Here is a 27421-nt window from a genome sequence, read left to right as displayed (position 1 = left end):
AACTCCATATACTAACTTATATATAATTAATACAATGCATTTTGATATTCACTTTTTGTACAAAGGAAATGATACCATACGAGTCGTACGTTGCTAATATTCTTGGTACCTCCAAGTCCAACCGCAAAACAAAAGATGGATAGTTAGTTGGAGAGGATCAGCTGATGAAAACCAAAAGACACAGTTGTGAGAGAGCTACTAGCTAGTGAGTACCACATATATACGTATATTGGGATATATATATACCTTGAATCTTACACATTTTGCTTACATCTAAAATAGAAAATGAACCAGTAATTAGTTTTTGTTTGGATCCATAAATATCACATATATTACTTAATTATTTCATATAATTTATCACTCAAATTACATTTCTGTATACCAGTTGTAGTATTTTAATGAATAACTCTACTAGTAAATTGTAACATTCAAACAGAAATAAAAATGAAAAATGTAAATGTAAAGATATAATCGTGATCTGAAATAGGATGGTTTACAATACGTAAGAGAATACGAATGTACATCATGAGTATCAAAACAAATCAAGATTCATACCAAAAGGAAGAGAAAAAACATATCAACATATGCATAGGTTAGCGTCTTAGCGAGCGTGCGGAACCGAGGGTGCCTTGGTTTGCTGGCCCCAAAATGGGTGGGCTTTTAGGGGCCCAATATTGTTACTTACAGAGGCTAAAATGGATCCTACTGTTTTCCCTTTACAAAAACGGAGACAGGCCTTGTATATAAAAAATTCAGACCAAAGCCGCTTAGAATGAAGTAAATGATATCAAGACAGAACGTTTTTCTAATCCGCGAAACGACGCCGTTTGTACCGCCGGTGGCCGAGGGAAAAAAAAGGATTTGGATTTTGTTGGATCTAAAAAAACATAAAACACATAGGGGTGGGTCTCTCTCCTCCGGAATTCGATCACGACGGCAAGGACGACGCATCTCCTTCTCGTAAGCCATTGATGATCCCAATAGATAGCTCTATTCTGCTTTATCCAATCGCCTCGTCTTAATAATTGATTCAGTGATGTAATTGGGATCTAAACTCGATTGGTTGATTGTTTTCCTTGGAAGCCACAGGGCTGGAGATGGATCTGGTCCGGTGATTTCTGAGATTTAAGTCGATCGAGTTTCCAGATATATCTCTCAAGTAGAGATGGCTTGGTTCAGTGGCAAAGTTTCTCTGGGAGGATTCCCAGATCTCACTGGCGCTGTCAATAAATTCCAGGAGAGCGTTAAAAACATTGAAAAGAATTTCGACAACGCCCTTGGCTTCGACGACAAGTCCGATTCTGCCGCTGAAGGTGTTCTCTTCTTCTCACTTTTTTTCCAATCAATACACATAATATTATCATCCTTCCCAATAATCTGCTGTTAGTCAGCTGGGAATATAGGATTTGATTACTCAAGGCGCATTTGTTGATAGGACCTGCCATTTTTCTTCTTCTTCTTTATGTAGGATGTTTAGATCAATAATCTGCTGTTGCAATAATACAATCTTGCAAGTTATGGGATTCTGTCTTATTTTTCTTAGAACTAGCTTAGCTAGTGTGCTTCAGATTCTACCCATTGCATTTTATTCTGAATTTGAAAAAAACACTTTGTTTTGGATCTTTGCGTTTACTTGGTGACAGCTTTTTCTGGCTATGATTTCAGGGGTATTCTGTGTTTACCTAACTGTAGCACAAATCATTTTCTTCTCTAGTTTGTCTTGAGTTTCTTGTACCTTTCACAACAAAAATCCTTTTGTTCTTTCTTTTTAGATGCAGCTTCAAGTATGTGGCCACCTGCAGTTGATACCAAAAGCCTCTTTGATCCCGTTATGTCCTTCATGGGTAACACCTCTGATGAGAAACCTGATACATTGGAAGACTCTGTGCGTACAGAAAATCCGTCTCAAATTGAACAAAAAGAAGAAGAAGCTGGATCGGTTAAGCTAGCTACTGAACAAGCAGTATCTGTTGAAGCAAATAAAGAAACAAACGTGAGAAGAGAAGCTGATCAAGCAGATAATCCTGAGGTAACAGAAACTGTTGTTTTGGATCCCAAAGATGATGAACCGCAATCGCAGATACTTCTCGAAGAGTCCTCTGAATATTCTCTTCAGACTCCTGAATCCTCAGGTTACAAGACTAGTCTTCAACCTAATGAAAAGCTGGAAATGACAGCTTCTCAAGATTCACAGCCCGAGCAACCCAAGTCAGAGGCTGAGGAATCACAGCCTGAGGATTCTGAAGCAAAAGAGGTTACTGTAGAAAACAAAGACACTGTTCACTCCCCTGTGTTAGATGGACAGCATAAGATTACTTATATGGATGAGACAACAAATGAACAAGAAATTCTGGGTGAAAATCTGGAAGGGAGAACCTCGTCTAAAAATTTTGAAGTTTCACCAGATATCAATCATGTAAATAGGATAGAGTCCCCTGTTGCTCATCCGTCTTTAATTTTTGAGTCTGATGGTTCTCCTTACGAGTCTTCTATACCAAAGAGATCGTCGTCAGATGAAATTTCGGAGAGAATTGTGGATTTTGTTTCTCGTGAAATAGATTCAAGACTGGATACTAGTGAGTTAAATGAAAGCCAGCGTTCAAGCTCTGCGACAAATGTTTCCGACTCTGCTGATGTTATTCTGGAATTAGAGAAGACCAAAAAGGAAATAAAAATGTTGGAAAATGCCCTGCAAGGTGCTGCAAGGCAAGCTCAGGTACATCTTTAGATCCTCATGAAAGGTTTTGCTACGGATATGGTGCTTCTATACCAATTTTCTGGGGATTTGTTTACAGGCAAAGGCTGATGAGATTGCGAAGTTGATGCATGAAAATGAGCAGCTAAAATCTGTCACTGAGGATTTGAAGGTACAATAGAGTATGCGGAATATGGGATATTAGATGAAGGATTACTTTTTTCCCCAGTCTTCCGCCCATCTTCCTTTCATTTGGAATGATTTTGAATCTACATTCTAATAACCTCTGCTCTGGAACAGAGGAAATCTAACGAAGCTGAAGTCGAGTCTTTGCGAGAAGAATACCATCAGAGAGTTGCAACTCTTGAGAGGAAGGTATTATATCTTTTATCATTCTTCTCTTTCAATTCTCTTCTTTTCATTATATATATATATGCCTTCACAGTGCTTATCTTTGTAGGTTTATGCTCTCACCAAAGAGCGGGATACACTTAGAAGAGAACAGAACAAGAAAAGTGATGCTGCGGCCCTTTTGAAAGAAAAGGATGAAATAATAAATCAAGTTATGGCTGAAGGTAAGACAGCCTTTTGGAATGCTTGAATTATGGATCGTATTTTTCTCGTTATAAAAAAATGGTGTTGAAAGCGAACACCTGAAAAATGAAAGGACGTCATTTCTTGCTCAGCTTGAGCTCTTGATATTAATGCTAATCATTTCAGGCGAAGAGCTTTCAAAGAAACAGGCTGCTCAAGAAGCTCAGATCAGGAAGCTAAGGGCTCAGGTATATATTCAACGCTATGTGTTTCATTTTTATCAATACCAACAGTCTCATGGCAATTCTTATTTGTACGAGGGTTAGATTAGAGAGGCAGAAGAAGAAAAGAAAGGACTGATCACAAAGCTTCAGGTAATTGATTTTTTTTTTTTTGTTTCATTAACCACGTCATTAAGGATGAAACTGCCTGAAGGGGTTTTCTTGATTTCCCAGAAGCTTTTGTGAAAGGCTGGTTTGAAAATCAGTCTTCTTGTAGGCAGGATTAATATCTAAATAACTAAAGCATTTGCAAAGTTTGTTAAGCTTCTTAGCTTCATTAATTTTTCCTTTCAATTGCCAGTCGGAAGAAAATAAGGTCGAAAGCATTAAAAGGGACAAGACAGCTACAGAAAAGCTGCTGCAAGAGACCATAGAAAAACATCAAGCTGAACTTACTTCTCAGAAAGACTATTACTCAAACGCATTAGCTGCAGCAAAGGAAGCTCAAGCGTTAGCTGAGGAGCGTACCAACAATGAAGCGAGGTCAGAGTTAGAGAATCGTCTAAAGGAGGCTGGAGAGCGGGAATCTATGCTAGTCCAGGCGCTGGAAGAATTGAGGCAAACCTTAAGCAAAAAGGAGCAACAGGTTTTGTCTTCCTCGATCAAATTTGGGATAGAGTACTACTGGGATCTCATCATTTTATTTATACTCACCTAGTCGGTGGGCTCTAATTTTTACAGGCAGTGTATAGGGAAGACATGTTCCGTGGAGAAATTGAGGACCTTCAAAGACGCTATCAGGTCAAATCAAGATGTTTCGTTGTCTCTATGCATATTTCTTTCTTTGGTTATCGCCTTTTGGTTACGTTTGAACCATAATTCTAGTTACTAATAGTTTGTTCTGTTTACTGTTTGCTAAACCAACCACTCTTATAGGCTAGTGAGCGAAGGTGTGAGGAATTAATCACACAGGTTCCTGAGTCTACAAGGCCTCTCCTAAGACAGATTGAGGCTATGCAGGTAAAAAATTGACCCATATGTTTTTTCTGAAAGAACTTCTCCTGAGATTAGAATCTTAAATTAAATTGTAACATTGCATGCCTCTTATCTGATTGGCGATAGGAAACTTCATATAGAACAGCAGAAGCTTGGGCTGCTGTAGAAAGAACTCTGAATTCTCGATTGCAGGTGTTATGAACAACACTGCTCTATGCTATATTCAGCCAATTATTTTTGTTTTCTCTATCTTTTTGTTCACTTTCTAGAAATATTCAGGAAGCAGAAAGTAAAGCTGCAACAGCTGAAGAACGAGAGCGCTCTGTGAATGAACGCCTCTCTCAAACATTATCAAGGATCAATGTTCTAGAGGCCCAGGTTTTCTATGCTTTTTGACACTGTTCTTCATCAATTTTCGCAGCTTTCTCTAAATTTTAGCTTACCCAGTTCTCCTATCCAGCTTTCATGTCTCAGAGCAGAACAGGGCCAGTTAAGCAAGTCACTTGAGAAAGAGAGGCAGAGAGCAGCAGAAAATAGACAGGAGTATCTGGCAGCTAAGGAGGAAGCAGATACCCTAGAAGGTCGAGCAAACCAACTTGAAGTTGAGATAAGGGAACTTCGGAGAAAACATAAGCAAGAGTTGCAGGAAGTGCTACTCCACAACGAGCTTATTCAAAAGGTTCTACATTGCTTTATGGACATAACTTAATCTAATAAGAGTTAGTCCCATGAAAAATGCCCCATCAGTTACGGAATTTAAAGGACTGAAGTACCTAGCGAATTCAATCAAAGTAGTGCTTTCCCAAACTTTTTCATCCTGAGTAGCTTCTATTAACAACCGAACTGTTCCAGTTTATTACTCTTCTTTATTGTCCAAGTAGTTTCTCAATATGGCCTATTTTTTTCAGGACCTAGAGAGGGAGAAGGCTTCACGTTTGGATCTTGAAAGAACGGCCCGTATCAATTCCTCGGCAGTCTCTGAACAGCTTCCTATAGCAAGGCAAAATTCTGCCTTTGAGAATGGTGATGCATCTAGATCTATACTACTGCTTAATAAGTCAGGCATTGCACATCTGTAATTCATTAACTATTGCATCAGGAAGCTTGCCTAGAAAGCTATCAAGCGCAAGCAGCCTTGGAAGCATGGAGGAGAGCTATTTTCTGCAAGCTTCTCTTGATTCTTCAGATAAATTTTCTGAGAAGCGAAGCATGCCTGAGGCAACTATGAGTCCGTACTACATGAAGAGCATCACACCGAGTGCTTATGAAGCCACACTTCGACAGAAAGAGGGTGAACTTGCTTCATACATGACCCGCTTGGTAGGTGTAGAAAATATCCAACTGGGACATTTTTGTGTAACTCTGTTGGTAGGCTTTTGGCAATTGGCTTAGTAATGGGATTGAGGTTGACATCAGTCCTTACAATGGGACACTATGGGTGTTTGGATCATGTTGAGAAATTATTGGTTAGTTGCACACCGTGGTTAGCCTTCTTTTATAAGCTGGTTTAGAAGGTTTAGCTCTACTCGTCGAGGTAGTATAGGCTGGTTGTTAGTATCATCGTTATCTGTAGAATCTAACTGTAAGAGTCTATTTGCCTTTGGACAGGCATCAATGGAGTCTATCCGAGATTCCCTGGCTGAAGAACTAGTCAAAATGACAGCAGAGGTATGTATAGCGCTGAGAGTTTAGAGTTGATATTATGCTCAGTGTTATGATGATATTTCGTCTATATCTGGTAACTGTGGATGTAGTGTGAGAAGCTACGGGGGGAGGCAGATAGGGTCCCGGGCATAAAGGCAGAGCTGGAAGCACTAAGGCAAAGACACGCGGCTGCTCTGGAATTGATGGGTGAACGAGATGAGGAGGTAAGATATGTGAATAAAATAGTAGTGTATCCAGCATTAACAACAGTAGTTGGCATTGAGTTAATAAAAAAGTGGGTTTGGGTGGTAGTTGGAGGAACTTCGAGCGGATATAGTGGACTTGAAGGAGATGTACAGGGAGCAAGTGAACATGCTGGTGAACAAGGTAAGGCAAACAGACACAAGTGGAGTCAAAGTGTTGACAAACTCAGGCTAATGGGTTTGTGCAATTTTGGGTTTGCAGATCCAATGAGGGGCAAGGGAAGATGGTGTTGGCAAGCTCAGGCTCACGAGTAGGACCACCTAATCCTTGTTTCCCCAATATTGTATAGCTCTATAAGCTACCAACCTAAGCCCACTATATTCATTTGTCGTTTTGTCTCTCAGGTGTTGGTTGAACTTGAGGCTTTTTAAAACAAACTTTTGCTGCTCGAAAGAAGATTTTTCTTACAGTGAATTCGATCGTAAATTATTATTTTGGAGACGAGAATAAACTTTTGTCTGTGTGACTTATCTACGTATGTAACATGTATTGTCTGTGTAGTAGAAAAACGGTGGAGAGACCCATTAATAATGGGATTCGTTGATGTAGCAATCCATCCATATAGGAAAACTGTGTGACTCGAATGGACCCGAATGAGATATCAAAATCACAGAAATGATAGATAAAGAAAATAAAGAACAAAAAGGCCTCCGGCCCTCTTGTAAATGTTAATAAAAGCCCAAAGGCCCAAAATAGCTCTGCAATGGCTTCTCCTGTAATGAATAGTTGTAGGCTGGTTTCAGCATCAATCAATAGTCATAAAGCAGGGGAGGGATCCTTTCATCAAAAGTCTTGTACTCTTGTACATACAGCATTACTGAATTCATATATAAATGTCATTATTTCATTGGTACTAGAGTATAGTTTGCTGAGTTCCATGAAAAGAACGGTAGAGGCGAGAGCAGGTGATTAAAACCCATCCCCTGTGAACGGAGTGAGTGTAGGTGTAGCCATAAAGTTGTCGTCGCTCCTCTGTAAAAGTTTCTTCTATTCGACGATTCCTCTCGACGTTATCATATTTCCTCTCCAGGTTGGTACTATCATCATCCTTGTTCTCTTTGTTTGCATCCCTCCTTCCTTCCTTGCTTCCTTGTAGATCTGCCATTGCCTTTTTTAATCCAAATCTTATATTTCTGATTTACATTGCTTCCGTCAGATCCGACGATCTCACTTTCTCATCATCTGTCGTCAGCTTTTTTGTTTCTTCTTTTATCTCTTTTTATTTTTAAAATAAATATATTGTTGATTCTGGAATTTTCCTAGTAGCTCACGTCACGTTACGTCATGTGTGTGCTTTGAATTTTAAATTGACTCGCAAGGCTGGTTTTGATTATGTGTAAGTGATCGCTGGACTTCACACACACTAACAAGTAGCACTTGAATGAAGCTTTCCTTTAATGGATTGATTATTTAATAAATTGCGACTTTGACGTCTTTGAGCATCCATCCATGTTGAAGAATCCCATTATTCGTATGCTTTTCTTCTATGGCCTTGCATCAGTCAGCACTCAACTTGTTTGAATGTGCAGGAGCGTGTTTCCAGAGGGGATGGATTCTGTTCGACGCACTTACACCATTATGCGAGGTCGTCACATAGACAAGCGTGTTCCTTCTAAAGAGTTTCTCTCTGCTTTGGATAAAGCTGAAACTGCAGGTTTTTTGTACCCACCCTCATAATAGTCATGATTTTACTCTATTGCCTACTTTTTGGTGCACACGGACAGTGTTATATATTTTAAAGACCACTTCTGATCTTTTTATTGTATTTGCTCATCAACTCTATATTGCTTGTTTGTGTTTTAGACATAGCATTGTACCTAGATATACCACTTTTTTCTTGTTGCCTCAATATCTTGAAACTTCTTCTGCATAGACTGACTCTTGACTTTTCTCAACTCCAGTACGTCTTCCTACTGGGACGGGAAAAGACTGCGGGAATCCTTCCTGGAAGCGATCTCTGCCTCACGTGCTCGTTGCTTCTCTGACTTCGCTTTTATTCGGCTATCATCTCGGGTCTCTCCTTGTGACATTTGTTCTCCCTTTTTCCTTTTTTCTTTTTCATCTTTGCATTTATAGACCAAACATGGAAATTTACTTCTCATGATGCTAGGCTATTATCTTTTTCTTTCGTAAGCTTATTTTTCAGGCTCAAGTTGTATTTCTTCTCGATGCATTGTTTTTCTTGGAGCACTCGATAACATTATCTATTTGCCTCAATGACTCAGTTTTTTATAAATGTATATGTCTGGGAATAATAGCAAATTCATGCCTCTTTTCTGGACACAGGGTTGTTAATGAAACTCTCGAAAGCATATCAATTGACCTTGGCTTTAGTGGGAACACCATAGCTGAAGGTACCTTACCTATCCAAGAAGACAACTTACTTGTTTTTCTGTTTATCCAGTCTTTGTGTCTATCTCCCGTCTGATCATTCCAAAAACCTTTTTCTGATGGATGAAGGTCTTGTGGTTAGCACCTGCTTAGGCGGCGCCTTTATTGGGTCTCTGTTCAGTGGGTTGGTAGCTGATGGTGTTGGGCGCCGTAGAGCTTTCCAGTTGAGCGCTTTACCAATGATTGTTGGAGCTTCTGTGAGGTGATGTTTTGTTCAGGTTAATTGGGGGTTTAGGCTGTTCAGTTCACATGACTAAGTACTTGTTTCAGGTTCTTATGGTATGATATATATTTTTGGTTGAATGTCTATGTGGGCACTTGAACATTTCAGATTCGAATCTTTGCCTGTTGATTTGCTGAACCTGTGGTCTAGGCTAGTCATTATGCAGTTGGATTATCTCGTAGTGATTTCCTGCTTGGATGTTTATAGTTATAGCGTGGTGATTTTAACATATTTGGCCTCATTTGAACATATTTGGTCTCAAGTCATTGCCATGGTGATTTTCACTTATCCCAAGGTGTACTCACTAGTTAGGTTAATTCATCCTGTTTCTCTTTTAGCCAGAGTCCATTTATGTAATCATGAAATCTGTGTGCTTACAAGTGTGTTGTTTGCAGTGCATCAACTGAGAGTCTTATGGGCATGCTCCTGGGAAGGTTTTTGGTCGGAATTGGGATGGGCATAGGTCCTTCTGTTACAGCTCTCTATGTCACTGAGGTACTTGACATATACGTTGAAGTCTTTCTTATCTGCACTTGTTTTGATAGGATTGCTACATGAAATTTCTTCCTCACTTTTGATGTGAATATTACTTGGCGTATATTATTTTAATTATGTCAAAAGATGTTTGGAGTCAATGTAAATAGATGTCTATTTCAGACATAAAAAGACTTGAACTTGGAACCATTAACATGCAGAAGGTCATTGACGCACATAATTTTCATTGTAATAAGGACTTCAATCTTGAAAGCTATATTCGCATTATTGGATTTATTTAATGTGAAAAAGAAGGTTCTGGGCACACAAATATCACTAACTCGCTTTGTCAATACATCTTACATTCATACTTAGAGCAAGACTCACAGTTTCTCTTTGCAGGTGTCACCTGCTTATGTGAGAGGTACATATGGGAGTTCTACCCAAATCGCAACATGTATTGGACTCTTAGGTTCGCTGTTTGCTGGAATCCCGGCAAAAGATAACTTGGGCTGGTAAGATGTTGATAAGAACTCAAGGAATAGATGACTTAACAGCTTATATGGCCTGTAACTCTTCGAGGTTGAAATTATTGCAACTCTGTGCCATCTGTGACTTCCAAACGCATGGTAGTTCACCCTTTTTGCTTGCTTTAGGTGGCATGTTTGATCCCCGTTGTCTATTCCAAACCCACCTATATGCAATGTGAATCTCTAGTGCCTTGTTAAAATGCTGCAACTCTATAGGAACCACCTCATCTTTTGCTGCAAATTCATTAGTGATTTTGACATGAGAACCGCCTTTGTAGGGAAAGAAATCCTGGAGTTTCTAAGCTACTAGCAGATCACATGCTTTGGTCTACTTGGCTGAATTACTAGTTGAATAGGTTTCTCTTTCTTGATTGGTGTAGGTGGCGCATATGTTTTTGGATATCCACAGTCCCAGCTGCAATGCTTGCTGTCTTCATGGAACTCTGCGTGGAAAGTCCTCAGTGGCTTTTTAAGGTTACTGTCTAATTTTAACCCGCATAGCTCTTAAAGACGTTTTGATTTTTATAAACCATTTCTTTGGTTGATTCTTTTTCTGTTTAACCGTAGAGGGGAAGGGCAGCTGAAGCTGAAGCTGTGTTTGAGAAGCTATTGGGAGGGTCGTACGTCAAAGCTGCTATGGCAGAGTTAGTGAAGTCGGATAGGGGAGATGACGCCGATTCAGCCAAATTGTCGGAGTTGCTTTTTGGACGCAGTTTTAGAGGTATGTGTGATCTTTAACCAACAAGATTGGTGAAAATGTGTGGCATTAGTTCGATGTCAAATATCACGGAAATATTAGATCTAGATTTTTATTCATCAAAAAGTTGAATCATTTGCACGGAAGGTATGTTAGGTGGCTAAACTGGATCCATAGCCAAAAAAATGACATTTTCATTTGCCAAAAACATACATATAGATGATGTGTAGCCTCTTAATTACCTTCATTTTTACGTTTAAATTTTCTCCGATTGCAGTGGTTTTCATTGGATCTACCCTTTTTGCTTTACAACAGTTGTCTGGGATAAATGCTGTGTTCTATTTCTCATCAACTGTCTTCAAGAAAGCTGGTGTACCTTCAGCCTCTGCAAACATATGTGTAGGAGTTTGCAACCTCTTAGGTATTGAAATGTGACTTTTTCTTGTACATTCTACTATGGCTTGAAAGGCCATCATATTCATGATAAGCTAGATAAGCAAGTAGGTGAATGCAGTCTTCCTGAATACAAACACAACATTAGGAACAGTAAACTAATCACTGGTTTAAGTGAACAACCTTCCTCTTACCACAAAGATGATGATCTGAAATCTTTCCTTTCAACATGTTGATGATCTGTATTTAAAACGAATGTGAGCATCATTCATACTCTTGTACAGGATCAACTGTTGCTGTGGTTTTGATGGATAAGCTGGGGAGAAAAGTGTTGCTTATTGGGAGTTTTGCGGGCATGGTAATTGTTGAGGCAAAAAGTGCTATTTGAATCAAACTTTACGCAGCTAATATTTAATAACGCTCCATGTATGTAGATGTAAATGTTTATCATCTTTAACAGGCAGTATCGCTGGGTCTCCAAGCAATAGCATATACTTCGCTTCCTTCGCCCTTTGGAACCTTGTTTCTCTCGGTTGGAGGAATGCTGCTGTAAGTTTTCTATCACAACAACAGCACTGGAAAAGGGGGATGTTTTATTTTGATAAACTAGGGGTGTGATTACGAATGCAGGTTTGTGTTGTCGTTTGCAACTGGAGCGGGTCCTGTTCCAAGTCTTCTCCTGTCTGAGATATGCCCTGGTCGACTTCGAGCAACTGCGTTGGCTGTTTGTCTTGCCGTTCACTGGGTATGCCTTTTTTTTTTTTTTTTTTTCTCTTTGTGGACTTTTTTAGGAAATCGATAATGTTGAAATAATAATAAGCTTGGAGAATTACACGCTACAACAGGTTATAAACTTCTTTGTCGGGCTGCTGTTTCTGAGAATGCTGGAGCAACTAGGTTCGGTGCTTCTAAATGCAATATTTGGGTTCTTCTGTGTGGTGGCAGTCATCTTTGTGCAGAAGAACGTGGTTGAGACTAAAGGAAAGAGCCTACAAGAGATAGAAATCAGTCTGCTCTCTTCCACCCAGTGATTGATCTCTTTATTCTGAGAATTCGTATTATTCTTCTGGCTCTCTTTTTTTCCTTGGAGAGACACAAGTAACGTGTACCTAATATGGAAGTAGGAGTGAGTAGTAAGTAGGTAAACAACATGTAAGGAAATGGATATTATTCATTCGAGTATAGCCAACGTTTCAACTGATTTTGTAATAAACATAAGACCAAACTTCATTCAACAATGGTAGGTTCTCAACTCATGTACAGAAGTGCACCTATCTAATTTTTTTGTTGCATCACATTCATGATGTTCCCTTATTGTATAGTCTGTCTGCAAACAAACACCTATCAGATTCTTCTCTGCTTTCGGCTGCTTGCCTTGGCTTTTTACACTTCCACTATTGCATCTGCTTATTCTTCAAGACTTGGTGGCATGACTCAACAATTTGTCACCTCCATTCATTTGCCACTTGAAACACCTTCCCGTTGTATGGCAACCACAGGCTCGTTACATCTAAGACACCGGAACGATGCTGCTGAAGCGCAGCGGGTCCTTATGCAGTAGTAACAGTACCTGCGACAAGTCAATTCTTTTAAATGTATGTAACAACTACAGCACATACTATGAATTCAACAAGTCAATAAAATCACTTCTGTGTCTTCTCCAAAGTCAGATACACAATCATGTGAAATTTTTTGCTTCTAGTACAATCAGTTATAGTACATGTCTGGGGAGAGAGTTAACTACTTTATTCTGATCCAAAACTTTTGCACAGAAAAATACCATACCTGTGCTGACAAGGCAGAGCTATAAACGGAATTGCAGGATCCACTTGGCAAATAGGGCAAGTCACTGTATCCTCTTTAGTGCTTGAGGACTTGTCCTTGGCAAATGGACTAAGAATATTCTTAACAGCTGAAGAGTTGAGCAGCGGGAGAAGCAACAAAAGCATTTCCTGAATATCACCAAACAAATTTAAAGCTGAATGCCAAAACAGAACCAGGAAATCAGATCCTAACATTACGTTTCTGGTAGCAAGTCTAAACAGAATGTTTTGATCTATTGAAGGATCTGAAAGAGAGAAAAAGCGACAAATACAGTGTTTTGAACATAGACAAGGTATTTGTACTCCAATGAAACTGTTGAGTCACAGGATCTACATAGTTCAGAATTCCAGATACGGACACAATATGTTTTCAGCTTTTAACAGCTCAAGTTCAAGCAGCAAAAGTGTTTCTTCCAAAGAAAAAGTGAAGGTAAGCTGATAGATACTATCATTCAAGAAAATGTTCGAGACCAGCAAGTATCAATCATAGGCCAGAAACCATCAGCCAAGGATGCTACTCAGAACTGACAGGTTGCCAAACTTTTAAATTGATGTTGAACTAGTTAAGCAACACACAGAGAAGACCTACCGAAAATTCATTCCACACAAGTTGCCGATTCATGTACTCGAAGCTGACAGATCGGTTCATATGGGGACTCCTATAGACAAGCCTAGCTTTTAAAGCTTTTTCAATGAGGTTCCTATACCTGGATCAAGAAAGAAAAAGAAGAGTAGCGGAAGTGAGAATCATCAAGGTATTTCTGTTTGTGATTTTGGTTCTTGTTTCGATATTTCACTGTGAACTCAAAAGTTACCAATGAACTGAATCAGATTTTAAATGGTCATAAGAAGTAACTGCACTGCAGTGTGGTTTTATCAGGATAAGTAGAGGAAATGAAAGAGTCCATGTACCAAGTTGTACCTTCCCGTATAAAGAAATGACAATAGGTTAAGAAAAGAAGCAGCTTTGTAGATGCCTTCGATTCGTTGTACGAGGGTCCAAAGTCGCCTTGCCAATGGTCTCTACAAGTCAAAACAAGGAGAAAAGAATCAACCATAGCGATGGCGTGAGGATGACTGCAAACGGGAGAAAAAAAGAATAAACCATGCTCCTCATACAGACCTGCTCAGAATCACCCCATCTACGGAAAGCAGAAAATGACTGCAAACGGGAGAAGAGGTACTGACCACCAACGGAGGCAACGCAGTACCAAATCTTTTGGGGAGAAGTAAGTCCGGGTCCTTCCAGTCCTGTTCTGACTATACGAGAGTACAAGAGTGATTAGAAAAAAAGGGTGACAGAAGAAGAGTGTTTAGAAAATAAAATAAAAAATACCTTTCCCCAAGTGCTGAGCAACGACTCCTCGTTCATCTCTGTATCTAAGATTCATGAGAGCGTTTCCGGGGGTGGGTTTGTCAACCCAAATAGAGAATCTCCAAATGAGAAACTCAAGGAAAGCATCAAGCTCTGGTTCGTATTGAAAGAGCATTCCTGGCTAATAAAATGCCAAAGAAAGTAAATGGCTTAATAAAATGCCAAGGAAAGCATCAAGTTAGCTCTCTGCTCACCTTCATCAGAGTGAAAACCTTAACGAGCTGTTCCTTCAACATGGCTGACATTTCCACATCTAGTCGTGCTGCGTCGAACTGATTCACTCTAGAGATTGCAACCGGTATAACTGACTGCCATCAAAGACCACATATAATAAGCAAACAAGCCACGACACAAACAAGCATCCCTGAGACAGAACCTACCCGGCGGGAAGCGAGAAGAGACTGCGATTCAGGAAGCAAGCGCTGGTAAGAGCGGATCCAAGCATCGTCTGCAGGCGTAGACGGCGTCATTGGCGGTGTAGCAGGGCTAGGGTTTGTAATTCCGGCGATAGACAACAAGGCAAAGTTGTTTATTGATGAAGCCCGACGAGGGTCTTACCGTCTTTTCCAATCTACAGCTACGTTGTTTGTTTTCTCTCTTTGTCTCACACTCACACCCACAGAGATTCATCCATGTCTCCTCCTTTCTTCTTCTTCTTTCAAAATTGTTTAGTCTTCTTGATTCACCACTTTTATCAGATTATTATTTTGTCTTAAAAGGCTCATATGGTATTAAAGACCCATATCACCAAAAATAGGCCCATAGCAATAAAAAGGCCCATATCTGTTACAAACTCTAGGGCCCGGTTCTATTAGTACTAACGACATAAAATTATCCTTATTGATGATCTCTTAACATTACTCTTAGTTAAGAGATATGTCTTATATCTAACAAAATTGTATTAAAGTCTCTTATTTATGAGACTTTGTTAATTATAAGCTATTATAAGACTGTCTCTTAACTTAAGAATTGTTTTAAGAAACTATTAATAACGATGCTCTTGTGTAGTTTGTTGATAGATTTTTTATTTTTTTTCCACAGTTTGTTGATTGATTTGTTTTGAACAGTGAAAAGTAAAACTTATAATAAATGTCAGAGAAGAACATAAATTGGATTATACCATAAGGGTTCGATGAATGAAACAAAAAGATGAAGAAAAGTAAAAGAGGAGAAGAACTATAAGGGAAACAATTTGACTAATAAGAAATGAAACGAAAGCTAGCAATGGTTAAGAAAAGAGGAATAAGAAGACAAGCCGTAGGCAGGGAGGAGGCAGCAGAAGATGCGGATGCGGATGCGTAGGGAGAGGCAGAATTAGAAAGAGGCGACATGGATGGAGGCATGGAAGCGTCATGGTCATGGTGTTGGTGGATATGCATGACTTCTACGATGAGACGCTGGCCGCTGGTGCAGTGCTGGTTGGAGCCGCTGATGAAGTAGAAGAGACCAGGACGATCAAGGTCGAATGTGCTGTTTCCATTGTCAAAGGCTGTAATGGGATCGCTGCCGTTGCAGTGGTAGAAACCCCATTTGTCTACCTCCATCACCGAGTCCTTGTCGTACACAAACGCTGACATATTTTTGATTAGAAACCAATCAATTATTACCGATCATGAATGATAAAAAAAAGAAAACACAAGTTGGGAACAAGCTAGCTCACAGAGTGAATCACCGATGTGGAAGCGGTTGCTGCTGGCCCAGTGGCTGTAAACCGCTGAATCATTCTGGAGTGGGACTCTCCACCCGAACTCGTCTCCAACCTTGAAATCCCTAGGACCTTCCGCCGCCATGGAAGCCACCACAAGGGCACAAATGCAGAGCATTAGTGTTAGATTACAAGTAGATCTCATCATCATCATCATCATCTTCTTGTTCTTTTGTAAGTATATAGTATGTTTGAGAGGAATTCGTACGTAGCTTTGATGGTTGTGTGTAAAAATGAAGGTGGCTGGCTCTGCTTTATATAAACAAGGAGAAGGAAAGTGGCGGTTGAGCTCTCCGAGGCCGAGGAGTCGTGGAGATGAATTTGAAACGGTTTTTATTTAATTCATTCATTCTCCTTCGTGCTGCAAGTCATGGGCCACTTCTTCTTCACCACGTCATCCTAATTACTGACGTGGACCAATCACCTTCTCCTCTGCGATTTTCTCTCTAAACGCTGCGTTTCGACTCCCCTGTTGTCATTTACAAATGATGATGATCGGAACTAGAAACTAGGTAGTTTCTGATGGCGGCGGCGGCGATGCACACATCGGCGGAATTCATCAATCTGAAACCCAACATGTGGAAGAAGAATCCTGTTCGGGCCTCGGGTTCTTGCTGTCTGGGCAGCAGCAGTGGTGATGAAATCTCTCGGAAAAGGAAGCTTCCGATTCTCCTCTTCGACGTCATGGACACCATCGTCCGTGACCCCTTTTACCAGGACGTTCCGGCCTTCTTCGGGTGAGAAAGTGAAATCCTCGAATTTATTTCTCGATTCATCAATGATAAACTGAGGTTGTGGATCAGAATGCCAATGAAGCAACTACTAGAGTGCAAGCACCCGATGGTCTGGATCGAATTTGAAAAGGGTTTGATTGATGAGGTGAGGTACCACCACTCTTTCTTTCTTTTTTTCTTCATATTATCTCCTCTGACTTTTGGTTTTAGGAGGAGCTTGCTAGAAACTTCTTTATAGATGGGAGGGATTTTGATTTGGAAGGTGAGATTGCCATATAGATAGATAGGTAAATACACAGAGAGAGGGTTTCCTCGTACCTATTTCAATCCTCTTTATTGCAGGGCTTAAGGAGTGCATGAGGTCAGGTTACTCCTACTTAGATGGCATGCAAGAGCTCCTTCAAACTTTGGCAGCTGACGACTTCGAGATTCATGCTTTCACTAACTATCCCATCTGGTTTCCATCCCTTGCCTTTCACTCTTTGAAACGGAGCTTCATGTCTCTTTGTTTACTCTTGTCGTGTTTCCATAGGTACAACATTATCGAAGACAAGTTAAAGCTTTCTGCCTACTTATCATGGACGTTTTGCTCCTGTATTGCTGGTACATCACACATCTCTTGCCTCTTTTTACTACTTATTGCTTGTCAGATCCAAACCATTCCTACTACATACAAAGCTCCTCATGTGTTATATCTTTCAGGGAAGAGAAAGCCTGATCCAGAGTTCTACCTCGAGGTTGTGGGACACCTCGGAGTTGAACCTTGCGACTGTATATTCATTGATGACAGGTTATAACATGAACTCAATGCCTTTATAACTTAAAAGAAAGAAACCATTTTGATCTGAAGGAGTGTCTGATACGCAGGCCAACCAACGTCAAGTGTGCTATAGAGATAGGGATGGGTGGGTTATGCTTTGAGAATGCAGATTCGCTCGCTAAGGATCTCTCAGATCTAGGGATCAACGTCTCTGTACCCAAATTATGATTGTAATTTCATCACAACGCATCATCTTAAATGTATTGCATCAGAGAAATACTCAAAAGAGAAATACATTGTTTTTGGGATTGCAAGTAGAGTCTTTGTTGGATTATATAAAGCAGCGAAAATATTGAGACTAGGGAGTGGAGAGCACAAGGACAGTAAAGAAGGAAGAGGAAGCGAGGAAGATGAAGGAGAGGAAGACTAAGAGGAGAGACAGGGCGACATGATTGCAGAAAGAAGAAAGGGTCTTGCAGAAGTCGGGGAGAGGAGTGTGCCTGATGCCGGTTTTGTTGAGGTTGGTAACTCCGGAACCGGCTGATCCAGCGCTCATCATCAAATAACAAAAGAGCTGCGTGCACACAGTAAATCAAATGGGTTACATTCGGAAGAAAAGGGAATGGAGAAAAGGAGACGAGGAACCTGATCGGAGGTGAAGCAAAGCCAAGCTTGGAAGCGGGAAGGCGTGATGGGAGATCCGGTGACGAGTCTGTAAACACCGAGGCAGAGCTGTAACAGGGAGTAGAGCACGGTCCCTGCGCATGCCCCCACCACATACCTTAACACCAAACAACTCTTTCTTAGTGAGATGAATGAAATATACACTATATATAATCACAAAGTTTAAAACTAGCTAGGACACACAATAATGTCATGTTGTTGTTTGGTTCACGGATGTGTTTCTGTTCACCGGAATATCTGTCATCCGAACACACACATTCTGTTTTGCTGCTTTTCTTTTATTATAATATATATATATGCATTCAGATAAAAAGAAAATTCTAATTGCTATGTCTGTCCCTAATTATAATGCTCGTAAGAAGAAGAAGACGAAGAAGAAGAAGACTGACTGGTAGGAGGGAGAGAAAGACCAGTTGGAGGAGAGAGTGAGCTTGAAGCCGTAGATGTCTGCCACTCCCTCCTCAGTAGCGGTCAGCATCACCGCCATGGCCGTGGCTGAAGCAGCCAAACAACCTCCCCTGAGAGCCACCTGCACTAGCTCCTTAATTCCCTTCCTCCTCCTCTTCGCCACCACCTCTCCCCCTTCTCCATTACTCGTCATTCGAACCCTTTCTACGTTGTTTGTTTGTGTGATATGCTCCTGCTTTTTTATTTTTATAAAACTCACACACAAACTCACTCCTTCATTCTTTATACCACAACAAGTACTCTCTTTTTCTCCTCCACCTTTTCCGTGTTGCTGCTTCCTCCTGTTTCGCTCTCTCTTTTTTTTATACGACTTTGTATTTCTTTCTTTTATAACAAAAAAAGACGAAAGTTGTGAATCAAGCCTAGCTCATTCCTTTCTTATATATTTATTTATATGTAATTTAAAAAATGGGATGGAAAAATAAACATCTCTATTGGGGGACTTGTCTATCTCTATGTACATGAGCAGGTACAATCAGCGTGCCTCATGTTCTCTGCTTATTAAGACGCAAATGCCAAAGAACCCGATTTGAATGATATTTGTATTTACTTTCTCATATGTTTCACATTCTCCTCCTTATAACATCAATTAATATTTGTATGTACGTGGACGATAGGTTAATTAGATTTTTGAGATGTGATAGTGTTATAACTAATACTACAACAACTGAGAGAAGAGAAATTTGAGGAGTCACAAACTTAAATCTATATATCCGGAATTCAACGGAGACAGAATTTAAAGGAAAGGGGATACAGCCAAAGAAAAGTTGACACGTGTCGTCATAACAGATATACGAATAGGTCGTCCACTCGGCCGGGTGGTAAACTAGCGGTTATATATGATGAGTTCACCTGAATAAGAGATTTGCAAGAATGGACCCATCATTGATCATCCCATCCCACATCCATTCTATTCCTCTGAATTGAAAATTTATAGCGAAAAAACAAATCTATATAGACAGTTCATGATCCCTTCATTTCTATAGAAAAAAGTATCTGGTTCCTTTGGATTGAAAGAAACGAAAATACATAGGAATTAAATACAACTTATATTACGCTTGACCAGGATATCTGGATCAGTTTTATTAATTAGTACTGTAGTATATATATATATATGAGTGTTTAGAGTACTAGTAGCTATAGCTAGCTAGGGACTAAATTAAACGTTAAGATATTAGAAGAGACAAATTAATTAAGGTCCCTGGTGATGGCAGGAATACAGCTTGAAGTACGGGAAATGGCGGGCTTAGGGATAATAGACTGACCCCTCGTGCTTCTCCGGAGCATATCTCTCATGGCATCAGCTTGGAAGAGAGCCGGATACTCCCTCCCGAGCTTGTTGAACCTGAGGCAGGCGCTCATGTGCTCCTTCAAGGCCCCTTCTAGCCCTTCCTCTTCCCTCTTATCCCTCTCCTCCTTCACCGCCTCTGAGCACAGTCCGCATATCCACTTCCCAAAGAACTTCTCCCTCACCCTCTCTATGTACTCCATCGTGCACTCCTCCCTCATCCCGCAGCACTCGCACTTTGCCTTCTCTACCTCCACTATCGTCCCCAGTCCTTTCTCTTCTTCTCTGTGATAATCCAGCGATATGTCTGACAGGGACCTATGCAGTGACTTTTTCCCTACCTTTGGCGGGGGCGGCTTCACCAAGCTTCCGCTCACGCTCTTCCTTCTCCCGTTTGCTGCCATATCCAATCTTCTTTTTTTCACCTAGAGCGTCTGCGCTAAGCTTTGGTATTTATAAGCGGTGCTGTCTGTGTTGACATATTCATGTGTATTGTGTGGTTCAGCATTGCCATCTCACGTACGTGCTCACGCTATAGCGACCTAGCTCTTTACTTACTCTTTGTTTTACTTTTCACAACAATACTAATTAATGAAGCCACTAATTCACGTGCTACATTGCAACTGGATCCTAGCCTTTAATACAACTCTTCTAAATTGGTATATCTCTCTCTGTATTGAGTTCATGCATATATGGGGATATATACAAACAAAAACATTATTTATTTTTTGTCTGCCGTCACTAATCGATCTCAACTAAACTTTTGTCATTTTTTTAATGAACTGTAAACTTGGTGTTCATTTCGTTCTCATTAATGTAGTTTCCTTAGAGATTGCAAAAATTAGATACATTTTGTAGCATGAAATCTGAATTATAGAAGGAAATCAGATAAGCAAGTGTGCAAATATACAAAAATGTGCTATTCGAGCTAAAAGTGAAGATACAAACAATTACGTACCAAAAGCAAGCCCTCAAGAATTGTGTGGAGGTAAGTAAAAGGAACTATATGGATCGCAGAGACAACGATATATAGGTCACGTGTGTGGGAGTTTTGTCTAACCACACATATAAGAGAGGAACAACATGGACTCGAGGAAGACCACTCGTAATGAAGTTAAAAGTTGAAACTTGTAAATATTATCAATCCCAACAAAAAGAAGAAGAAGAAAAAATATATATTGGTTGTTTTAAACTCACTTTTGCGATAACTTGGAAAGTGGGAGGACGCTCACGTGCATGCATACATTTCTTGTCTATTATATGTAGCTGATTCAACATAACTCTATATATCTTGTTGTCTATATTGCATTATAGTTACACTTACATTACATACGTAGTGTGAAAACGATGCATAGCATTACTATACATCAAATCTGTGCATATATATACACGTTACGTTTCTTGCAGTGAAATACTCGAAGGTGGATATGTGCTCTTGCACCACCTAATTAATCTCGGGTTATGTAAGAATTACTTCAGAGTTCAGAGTATATATCTATGTGATTCTTGCGCAGTGTCAAGTGGATTGGGCATGAGATTGATAACCGAATGGGTGAGGGGTCAAATATCGTTATTTGGATATAGCGGGATTTTAAACTGAATGATTGGGCCATGCATTGCTTGGGAAAAAGGCTAAAATTAAACAAGATTGAGATACACATTACCCACTTGTATTTTAGTTTCCAAAGAAAAAAAGGAAAAAAGGAGCAACAAGGCAACAAGTATGTAATGATCAAGGAAGTAAAAAAGGGAAGAGGAGTGTGAGAAAGAGAGCAAAGAGGAGCTGTTGGAAGAGGGAAATGGTCTTCTTCTTCGTCCTTTTGGTAATTTTTCTGCTTGTGTTGTGGAGAGTGGTAGTACTAGTGTAGAGAAAGGATATGGAAATCAGATTGTGATGAAGATCTGATTTGTAAAGAAGGGGCCTCCCCACAACGCCCTTGAATCTTCCGCTCCAGCCTTGATCTCCGATTGTGACGATCACCGCATCGGGACGTGGGGAGAAGGAGACCCAACCTCTTTTGGAGTAGACGTGGAACTCTGCATGGCAGAAGTTGAGACATAGAGAATGTCTTTCGTCATAGCCTCTTAGCAGCATCCTTATGGCTTCTTCCTTTGATTCGTTTTTAATATTATGCCTCTTCACGTAGCAAACCCCTACCCCTTCCTTTTGGCTTCTTCCTCCTGCTCCTAGCTTTTCTCTCACCGCCTTCCCTATCCTCTCTGCCTCACCCATCAACTCCCTGCATCTTCAAATCATTACTTACTACTTTATTTTAAACAATATATATTCCTAATCAATTACTATATATAGTAAATTTTGCTGCCTTACCTCAAATCTGAATAACAAGCCGTGTGATCATCAGCATTAATATCTTTATTAAACACGAACTCCTCCGTCTCATCGTGGAAAATGGTTTTGTCCATGGCGGCTTTCACCATAGCCTCTGGAACACCGTGGTTAACGAGCTGAAAACAACCGATGGTGGCGATGGCATCAAGCAGAGCCGAGAGGGAGTCCAACCGGTGGAAATCGAAGGTGGGAGGGTTGAGAAGGAATGTGTGCTTGGGGAAGACTTTATCGGGCAATACAAGATTTGGGACTCGACCACACTTGTCCAGGAACTCCGAGAGGACGTCTTCGTTGGCCGTGAAGGAGGCACGGCGGCTGGATGCTACCGGGGACGGAGGAGGGGCTCGGAAGTCGGGAGAGGAAACTCCCATTTTTGTTTGGGGTCTTACTCGTGATAATACTTGTATATATGTAGAGCAAGGATCGATCATTGGCCAAAGAAAAAGTTTTTGTTAAATAAAGCGAGAGCATAATGATGAGATGCAATTCTCTTGTTTGCTTTTATTCATTGCAACTTTTCCTTTTCCAAAAACCAGAGAGGATGACACTATTCATCATATTATGGATGGACCCAAGTTGGGCCTTAAGCGGCCTTTTGTTTACCCAATTGACGTGGATCCTCACAGGATGGGCATCGAGTGTGACACAAGTCCAAGTTGGAAGAGTCCTTTTCTGTCACATAAATAAAAAAATAAATGTCAAGTAGAGAGGGCAAGTGGTGAATCTCTCTCATACCAATTCCAAACCAACTAAATCTACTTAGTACCAGTACATTGATGGTAGTTGCATTTTCGCTTGAAATTGTCTGTCCTTTTGCTAGTTTGAGTCACAATTTTCAATTGAAAAGAAATAAGAGAGAGAGGTCAGAGTCAACGAAAAGTTATAATTTAGATTTTGTGGGCTAAAATTGACAAAAGCGTACCAATACAGGGACCGGTGAGCAATGGCAAATTGGTAAATAAAGGGAGAAGCCAAGGAGTGGAGACGCAATTTGGGAAGAGATAGAAAAGGAAGAAGACACGTCAACAATGGAGGTTCTGAAGAAGAAGACTCTCTCCCAGCAGATTTAGAGCGTGTGAGGGAGATAGGAAGAGAGAAAGTGAGCGAGAGACGATCACGGCCGCGCTGAAATCCACGACCACGGCCGCGCTGAAATCCACGACCACGGCCGCTCTGAAGAAGAAGACTCTCTCCGTCTCCTCCCTTCTCCTCCTCCGTCTAAGAGACAAGGCATCCCCAGACGCCATGATCTCTCTCACTCCCTCGTTGTTTCTGGTATTATTTACATCATTCCTTCTCCATCCATCGTCCATGTCTCATCTTTTTTTATATACGAAAAAGTCTCATTGCTTTGGTTTCTCAGAACAAGACGGTTGTTCCTGGATGTTCCACACGCCTCTCTCTGCGCCAGCCTAGAACTATAATTACTCCTCCTGCTTCCTTGAGAGTCTTTTCCTCTCTCGGATCTAACCAGGATCCCACCGGCAGCGTTTTGATTGAGACCACTGCCACTTCATCCTCCTCTCTCGAGACCTCCGCCGCCGACATTGTTCCCAAATCCACCGTATCTGGTGGAGTTCAGGATGTCTACGGCGAGGATGCCGCCACCGAGGACATGCCTATCACTCCTTGGTCTCTCTCTGTCGCCAGTGGGTATACGTTGTTGCGTGATCCACATCACAACAAAGGCCTTGCCTTTAGCCACAGAGAGCGTGACGCTCACTATCTACGCGGCCTCCTCCCCCCCACTGTTATCTCACAAGATCTTCAGGTTTCCCGTCTTGTCAGGTTTCACTTACCCTTTCTATATATATATATGCAACTGGAGATTTGGACTTTTGATCCTTTTACTGCACGCTTTGTCTACAGGTTAAAAAAATTATGCACACTCTTCGTCAGTATCAAGTTCCCTTGCAGAAGTATATGGCTATGATGGATCTCCAGGTAAACTAACTCATTAGGAAGTCTCGCTATCTCAACTACACCAAGTGCCTTCCTTTGTTACCCAACTTCTTTCACAATGCTTTTGTATTTCAGGAGACCAACGAGAGGCTGTTTTACAAACTTCTCATTGATCACGTCGAGGAGTTGCTACCCGTTATCTACACTCCAACGGTTGGGGAAGCCTGCCAGAAGTATGGTAGCATTTTCCTGCGTCCACAGGGGCTTTTTATCAGCTTGAAAGAAAAGTGAGCCTTTTTATACGGAAATCAACTACCACTTTCACTATTCTTGTTCTCATCTTTTAAGTGAGGATACAATTTTCAATAATAGAGGTAAGATTCATGAAGTGCTGAGGAACTGGCCTGAGAAGAACATCCAGGTCATTGTTGTCACTGATGGGGAGCGCATTTTAGGGTTAGGAGATCTTGGATGTCAGGCAAGTTGTTTGATTCTTTTCTGCTTTCATGAGAGTGGTGAGTCAGGGTTTATCCTCTTACTAATTTGCACATTACATGCCATCATTAATGTCTTCAGGGAATGGGAATACCTGTTGGGAAACTTTCTCTCTACACAGCCCTTGGAGGTGTCCGGCCATCTGCCGTAAGTATAGTTTTATGCTAATCAGCTTTATTGCATTCAACCATATCCACTCATCTTTTTCTCTCTGTATATTGGTTGCCAGTGTCTGCCCGTAACAATCGATGTTGGGACAAACAACGAAAAGCTATTGAACGATGAGTTCTACATAGGGCTCCGCCAAAGGAGAGCTACAGGAGAGGTAATTGGCACCTTTCACCTTTCAGTTAGACGGTCCTGTGAAAATTATGGTGAAACTGAACCCTTAATCCTCTTCTTTCTACAGGAATACTCCGAACTTATGCATGAATTCATGACAGCAGTCAAGCAGAACTATGGGGAGAAAGTCGTTATTCAGGTTAGCTTGAGACATGGATAAGTGGGATAAGTGTACTCCACCAACATGAATCTGCTGTCTTGTAACCAGATATGTTTCTTTTGATGATTTGCAGTTTGAAGACTTTGCCAACCATAATGCTTTTGATCTGTTAGCTAAGTATGGTACAACACATCTTGTTTTCAATGACGATATTCAGGTATAACTATATCCTGTTTAAGTTGTGAGACAGGAGGTGATTTCGGCTTGGATTACATATTTACCAACTTGTGAAACTGTAATTTCATATATAGGGCACAGCATCAGTTGTGCTTGCTGGACTTATCGCTGCTCTTAGATTTGTGGGGGGATCCTTGTCAGACCACAGATTCCTCTTCCTCGGGGCTGGAGAGGTAAGGGTTGGGATTTCACTGAACATTCCGTCATTATGTTTATCTATTCCTTGGATGGGGATGGGACAATCTGCAGGATTGTTATATGGTTTTACTTCCACTTTTTTTTTTTGTGATGCAGGCTGGCACTGGAATAGCTGAACTAATTGCTCTTGAGATTTCAAAGAAGGTAAGTAATATGTTTGTGTTAATTTTCTCTGTTAAGCTTCTTGTTTTCTTAGATGGAGTATCTTTTATTTTCTTTTGACTGTAGTCCCATATTCCATTGGAAGAGGCTCGGAAGAATATTTGGCTCGTGGATTCAAAGGTAACTTATGAGATGCGGATTCATCTTTGTTTTGCATGTACTTAAATCTAAGTACACCTTTTTATCTATGTAGGGATTGATTGTCAGTTCCCGGAAAGAATCCATTCAACATTTCAAAAAGCCCTGGGCTCATGACCATGAACCAATAAGGGAACTTGTTGATGCCGTCAAGGTGTGTTGGCTGTTGTTCTGCTGCAGAAGATATCTCTGCGGAAGAAGCCTTTTTTAGTCAACTGAACCCTTTTTCTTTTTTTCTTTTTTTTCATCAGGCAATCAAGCCGACAGTTCTGATCGGAACATCAGGTGTAGGTCAAACATTCACTCAAGACGTGGTGGAAACCATGGCAAAGCTAAATGAGGTATACTTTTTCCGCATGGACTTGCATGAAAAAGAAAGAAGCATTTTGGCATATTCATTTTTTCTAGGAGCACATAGTCCTGACCATAAAGTCAAATTTGGTGCATACAGAAACCCATCATTCTTTCTCTTTCGAACCCAACTTCTCAGTCAGAATGTACGGCAGAAGAGGCCTATACGTGGAGTCAGGTAAACGAGTTAAGATTGTGATTTCTCATGATCAGAGAGAAGTGGAGTATTGTCGTTGACTTACAAAGTCAAACTATTTTTACAGGGACGGGCGATCTTTGCAAGTGGAAGCCCATTTGCGCCAGTAGAGTATGAGGGAAAGACGTTTGTGCCTGGACAGGTTGTGACCACAGCTGTAGAATAGGATTTGACAAGTAATTTAAGAGAGTTGATTCTGACGTTTATGTGGACAGGCAAACAACGCATACATCTTCCCTGGGTTTGGACTCGGGCTAATAATGTCAGGGACGATCCGTGTCCATGATGACATGCTTCTGGCAGCATCAGAAGCTTTGGCTGAGGAACTGATGGAGGAACACTATGAGAAGGGGATGATATACCCTCCCTTCAGGAATATCAGAAAAATCTCAGCTCGTATTGCAGCTAAGGTGGCTGCCAAGGCCTACGAACTGGGTAAGTAGTTGTGTTGCCTGATGTAATGTGTTTCAAGTGTGAATCGCACTAGTAATGTAATGTGTGTGTGTGGTGTTTCTTTTTTAAAGTGTGAATGACAACATTACACTTCCTTATATATATAGGACTGGCCACGAGGTTGCCTCAGCCCAAGGAGCTGGAGCAGTGTGCTGAGAGCAGCATGTACAGCCCTTCGTATCGAAGCTACCGCTGAGGATAAGCTTAATCTAATTTGTTATGTCTCATACGACTCTTATGGCCATTTCTCTCCTCTCCTATTCGTTCACCTTCCACTTCCCGTGAGATTTTTGTTTGTTTGTTTGTCAGCATCTTTAAAATCTTGTGTTGTAATCACTGTTTCCCTTGTTGTTTCTTTTTAAGTCCGTAATAATCCTCCTATGGAAATTGTTTCTCTGGGCCATATACTCGTGTATGCTAGTAGTCTCTTGGTAGCAACATGTGATTGCATATGGTGTGCTTTCCTTTTAGGAAATATTCAGGATCATCAATTTTATTGTGACTGCTAGCTAGCTTTGTTGTTTTTTTCTTCTTCTTACTTAAATACTTCAAGTATGGTCATCGTATACTGCAAATCATCGATAGCTAAAACATTCTA

At 40.7% G+C, this 27421-nt stretch overlaps 9 protein-coding genes, 1 long non-coding RNA gene and 1 other non-coding gene across 24 annotated transcripts; 5 read left to right on the top strand and 6 right to left on the bottom strand.

Moving 5' to 3' along the window:
- The first annotated feature begins 766 nt into the window (after positions 1–766).
- On the top strand, positions 767–7105 carry GC5 (golgin Putative 5). Of its 5 annotated transcripts, none has more exons than NM_001198513.2 (21): positions 773–960; positions 1084–1313; positions 1773–2716; positions 2796–2867; positions 2996–3070; positions 3156–3270; positions 3416–3477; positions 3556–3603; positions 3812–4096; positions 4192–4251; positions 4387–4470; positions 4573–4638; positions 4726–4824; positions 4907–5125; positions 5355–5469; positions 5546–5766; positions 6055–6114; positions 6201–6314; positions 6403–6477; positions 6556–6604; positions 6699–7105. In NM_001198513.2, the coding sequence occupies exons 2-20, from the start codon at positions 1166–1168 to the stop codon at positions 6562–6564; spliced, it is 2871 nt and encodes a 956-aa protein (NP_001185442.1). In that variant the 5' UTR covers positions 773–960; positions 1084–1165; the 3' UTR covers positions 6565–6604; positions 6699–7105. The 5 variants fall into 5 exon arrangements, with proteins under 5 accessions (NP_001321438.1, NP_001185442.1, NP_001185441.1 ...); NM_001198512.1 differs by having other exon boundaries at positions 4192–4311; positions 6699–7004; NM_106632.4 differs by having other exon boundaries at positions 786–960; positions 6556–7105.
- Positions 7040–12414, top strand: SGB1 (Major facilitator superfamily protein; the record flags this gene model as incomplete). Of its 5 annotated transcripts, none has more annotated exons than NM_001198511.1 (14): positions 7283–7384; positions 7884–8008; positions 8256–8367; positions 8641–8708; positions 8815–8947; positions 9364–9463; positions 9845–9957; positions 10353–10446; positions 10540–10693; positions 10947–11090; positions 11347–11420; positions 11523–11611; positions 11693–11839; positions 12072–12414. In NM_001198511.1, the coding sequence occupies exons 2-14, from the start codon at positions 7903–7905 to the stop codon at positions 12091–12093; spliced, it is 1356 nt and encodes a 451-aa protein (NP_001185440.1). In that variant the 5' UTR covers positions 7283–7384; positions 7884–7902. The 5 variants fall into 5 exon arrangements, with proteins under 5 accessions (NP_001031303.1, NP_001185440.1, NP_850983.1 ...); NM_180652.3 differs by having other exon boundaries at positions 7297–7384; positions 11693–11807; positions 11908–12323; NM_106631.5 differs by lacking the exon at positions 7283–7384 and adding an exon at positions 7397–7690 and having other exon boundaries at positions 11693–11807; positions 11908–12323.
- On the bottom strand, positions 7707–7903 carry AT1G09923. The gene has a single exon (NR_139723.1).
- TED3 (Pex2/Pex12 N-terminal domain-containing protein / zinc finger (C3HC4-type RING finger) family protein) lies at positions 12188–14930 on the bottom strand. 2 transcript variants are annotated; one of them, NM_202454.2, is made up of 8 exons: positions 14637–14930; positions 14455–14568; positions 14222–14381; positions 14009–14145; positions 13808–13908; positions 13475–13592; positions 12848–13014; positions 12188–12632 (listed from the first exon to the last, which is right to left on the bottom strand). In NM_202454.2, the coding sequence occupies exons 2-8, from the start codon at positions 14503–14505 to the stop codon at positions 12518–12520; spliced, it is 849 nt and encodes a 282-aa protein (NP_974183.1). In that variant the 5' UTR covers positions 14506–14568; positions 14637–14930; the 3' UTR covers positions 12188–12517. The 2 variants fall into 2 exon arrangements, with proteins under 2 accessions (NP_974183.1, NP_565222.1); NM_106630.3 differs by having other exon boundaries at positions 14641–14930.
- AT1G09917 lies at positions 12993–13497 on the top strand. Its single transcript, NR_139722.1, has one exon. It is a non-coding gene; the product is annotated as an other RNA (long non-coding RNA).
- Positions 14931–15358: 428 nt separating the features above from the next.
- Positions 15359–16184, bottom strand: ENODL7 (early nodulin-like protein 7). Its single transcript, NM_106629.2, has 2 exons — positions 15921–16184; positions 15359–15830 (listed from the first exon to the last, which is right to left on the bottom strand). Exons 1-2 carry the CDS (start codon positions 16123–16125, stop codon positions 15457–15459), a joined length of 579 nt encoding a protein of 192 aa, NP_178098.1. The 5' UTR covers positions 16126–16184; the 3' UTR covers positions 15359–15456.
- Positions 16185–16439: 255 nt separating this feature from the next.
- FHY1 (Haloacid dehalogenase-like hydrolase (HAD) superfamily protein) lies at positions 16440–18003 on the top strand (the record flags this gene model as incomplete). 4 transcript variants are annotated; one of them, NM_106628.3, is made up of 7 exons in its annotated part: positions 16443–16702; positions 16769–16844; positions 16910–16961; positions 17042–17156; positions 17232–17302; positions 17402–17489; positions 17567–17793. In NM_106628.3, 7 exons carry the CDS (start codon positions 16488–16490, stop codon positions 17685–17687), a joined length of 738 nt encoding a protein of 245 aa, NP_565221.1. The 4 variants fall into 4 exon arrangements, with proteins under 4 accessions (NP_001319420.1, NP_565221.1, NP_001323207.1 ...); NM_001334921.1 differs by having other exon boundaries at positions 16440–16702; positions 17042–17302; NM_001334923.1 differs by having other exon boundaries at positions 16910–17302.
- Positions 17818–18962, bottom strand: AT1G79780 (Uncharacterized protein family (UPF0497); the record flags this gene model as incomplete). Its single annotated transcript, NM_106627.3, has 3 exons — positions 18533–18962; positions 18105–18240; positions 17818–18033 (listed from the first exon to the last, which is right to left on the bottom strand). Exons 1-3 carry the CDS (start codon positions 18742–18744, stop codon positions 17818–17820), a joined length of 564 nt encoding a protein of 187 aa, NP_178096.2. The 5' UTR covers positions 18745–18962.
- A 319-nt stretch (positions 18963–19281) lies between these two features.
- Positions 19282–20441, bottom strand: AT1G79770 (CASP-like protein (DUF1677)). Its single transcript, NM_106626.3, has one exon. It carries the CDS (start codon positions 20301–20303, stop codon positions 19800–19802), a length of 504 nt encoding a protein of 167 aa, NP_565220.1. The 5' UTR covers positions 20304–20441; the 3' UTR covers positions 19282–19799.
- A 737-nt stretch (positions 20442–21178) lies between these two features.
- Positions 21179–22693, bottom strand: DTA4 (downstream target of AGL15-4). 2 transcript variants are annotated; one of them, NM_001334920.1, is made up of 2 exons: positions 22229–22693; positions 21179–22139 (listed from the first exon to the last, which is right to left on the bottom strand). In NM_001334920.1, the coding sequence occupies exons 1-2, from the start codon at positions 22678–22680 to the stop codon at positions 21632–21634; spliced, it is 960 nt and encodes a 319-aa protein (NP_001321122.1). In that variant the 5' UTR covers positions 22681–22693; the 3' UTR covers positions 21179–21631. The 2 variants fall into 2 exon arrangements, with proteins under 2 accessions (NP_001321122.1, NP_178094.1); NM_106625.4 differs by having other exon boundaries at positions 22229–22664.
- A 290-nt stretch (positions 22694–22983) lies between these two features.
- NADP-ME4 (NADP-malic enzyme 4) lies at positions 22984–27386 on the top strand. The gene is made up of 18 exons (NM_106624.5): positions 22984–23524; positions 23613–24020; positions 24119–24193; positions 24287–24438; positions 24524–24629; positions 24728–24793; positions 24876–24971; positions 25056–25127; positions 25222–25305; positions 25400–25498; positions 25620–25667; positions 25752–25805; positions 25879–25977; positions 26075–26164; positions 26275–26352; positions 26438–26512; positions 26586–26805; positions 26931–27386. Exons 1-18 carry the CDS (start codon positions 23495–23497, stop codon positions 27017–27019), a joined length of 1941 nt encoding a protein of 646 aa, NP_178093.1. The 5' UTR covers positions 22984–23494; the 3' UTR covers positions 27020–27386.
- The last annotated feature ends 35 nt before the right edge of the window (positions 27387–27421 follow it).

This window comes from Arabidopsis thaliana (assembly GCF_000001735.4).
Source record: "Arabidopsis thaliana chromosome 1 sequence".
Lineage (NCBI taxonomy): Eukaryota > Viridiplantae > Streptophyta > Magnoliopsida > Brassicales > Brassicaceae > Arabidopsis > Arabidopsis thaliana.
The sequence above is the reverse complement of the archived record's forward strand: the minus strand, read 5'-3'. Positions and strand labels throughout refer to the sequence as shown.

Bases quoted from the DNA above. Each gene is read 5' to 3' on its own strand.
- DTA4 (NM_001334920.1), bottom strand. From the start codon at position 22,680: ATGATCGATCCTTGCTCTACATATATACAAGTATTATCACGAGTAAGA. The intron at 22,140-22,228 runs GTAAGGCAGCAA...TTGAAGATGCAG, and splicing joins GCTTGTTATTCAGATTTGAG to GGAGTTGATGGGTGAGGCAG.
- TED3 (NM_106630.3), bottom strand. From the start codon at position 14,730: ATGACGCCGTCTACGCCTGCAGACGATGCTTGGATCCGCTCTTACCAG. The intron at 14,382-14,454 runs GTGAGCAGAGAG...GCATTTTATTAG, and splicing joins AGGTTTTCACTCTGATGAAG to CCAGGAATGCTCTTTCAATA. The intron at 14,146-14,221 runs GTATTTTTTATT...ACTCTCGTATAG, and splicing joins TGCTCAGCACTTGGGGAAAG to TCAGAACAGGACTGGAAGGA.
- AT1G79770 (NM_106626.3), bottom strand. From the start codon at position 20,303: ATGGCAGCAAACGGGAGAAGGAAGAGCGTGAGCGGAAGCTTGGTGAAG.
- GC5 (NM_001198512.1), top strand. From the start codon at position 1,166: ATGGCTTGGTTCAGTGGCAAAGTTTCTCTGGGAGGATTCCCAGATCTC. The intron at 1,314-1,772 runs GTGTTCTCTTCT...CTTTCTTTTTAG, and splicing joins GTCCGATTCTGCCGCTGAAG to ATGCAGCTTCAAGTATGTGG. The intron at 3,478-3,555 runs GTATATATTCAA...TACGAGGGTTAG, and splicing joins TCAGGAAGCTAAGGGCTCAG to ATTAGAGAGGCAGAAGAAGA.
- ENODL7 (NM_106629.2), bottom strand. From the start codon at position 16,125: ATGATGATGATGATGATGAGATCTACTTGTAATCTAACACTAATGCTC. The intron at 15,831-15,920 runs GTGAGCTAGCTT...AAAATATGTCAG, and splicing joins CCACATCGGTGATTCACTCT to CGTTTGTGTACGACAAGGAC.
- NADP-ME4 (NM_106624.5), top strand. From the start codon at position 23,495: ATGATCTCTCTCACTCCCTCGTTGTTTCTG. The intron at 25,978-26,074 runs GTGTGTTGGCTG...TTTTTTCATCAG, and splicing joins AACTTGTTGATGCCGTCAAG to GCAATCAAGCCGACAGTTCT. The intron at 26,165-26,274 runs GTATACTTTTTC...TGGTGCATACAG, and splicing joins CCATGGCAAAGCTAAATGAG to AAACCCATCATTCTTTCTCT.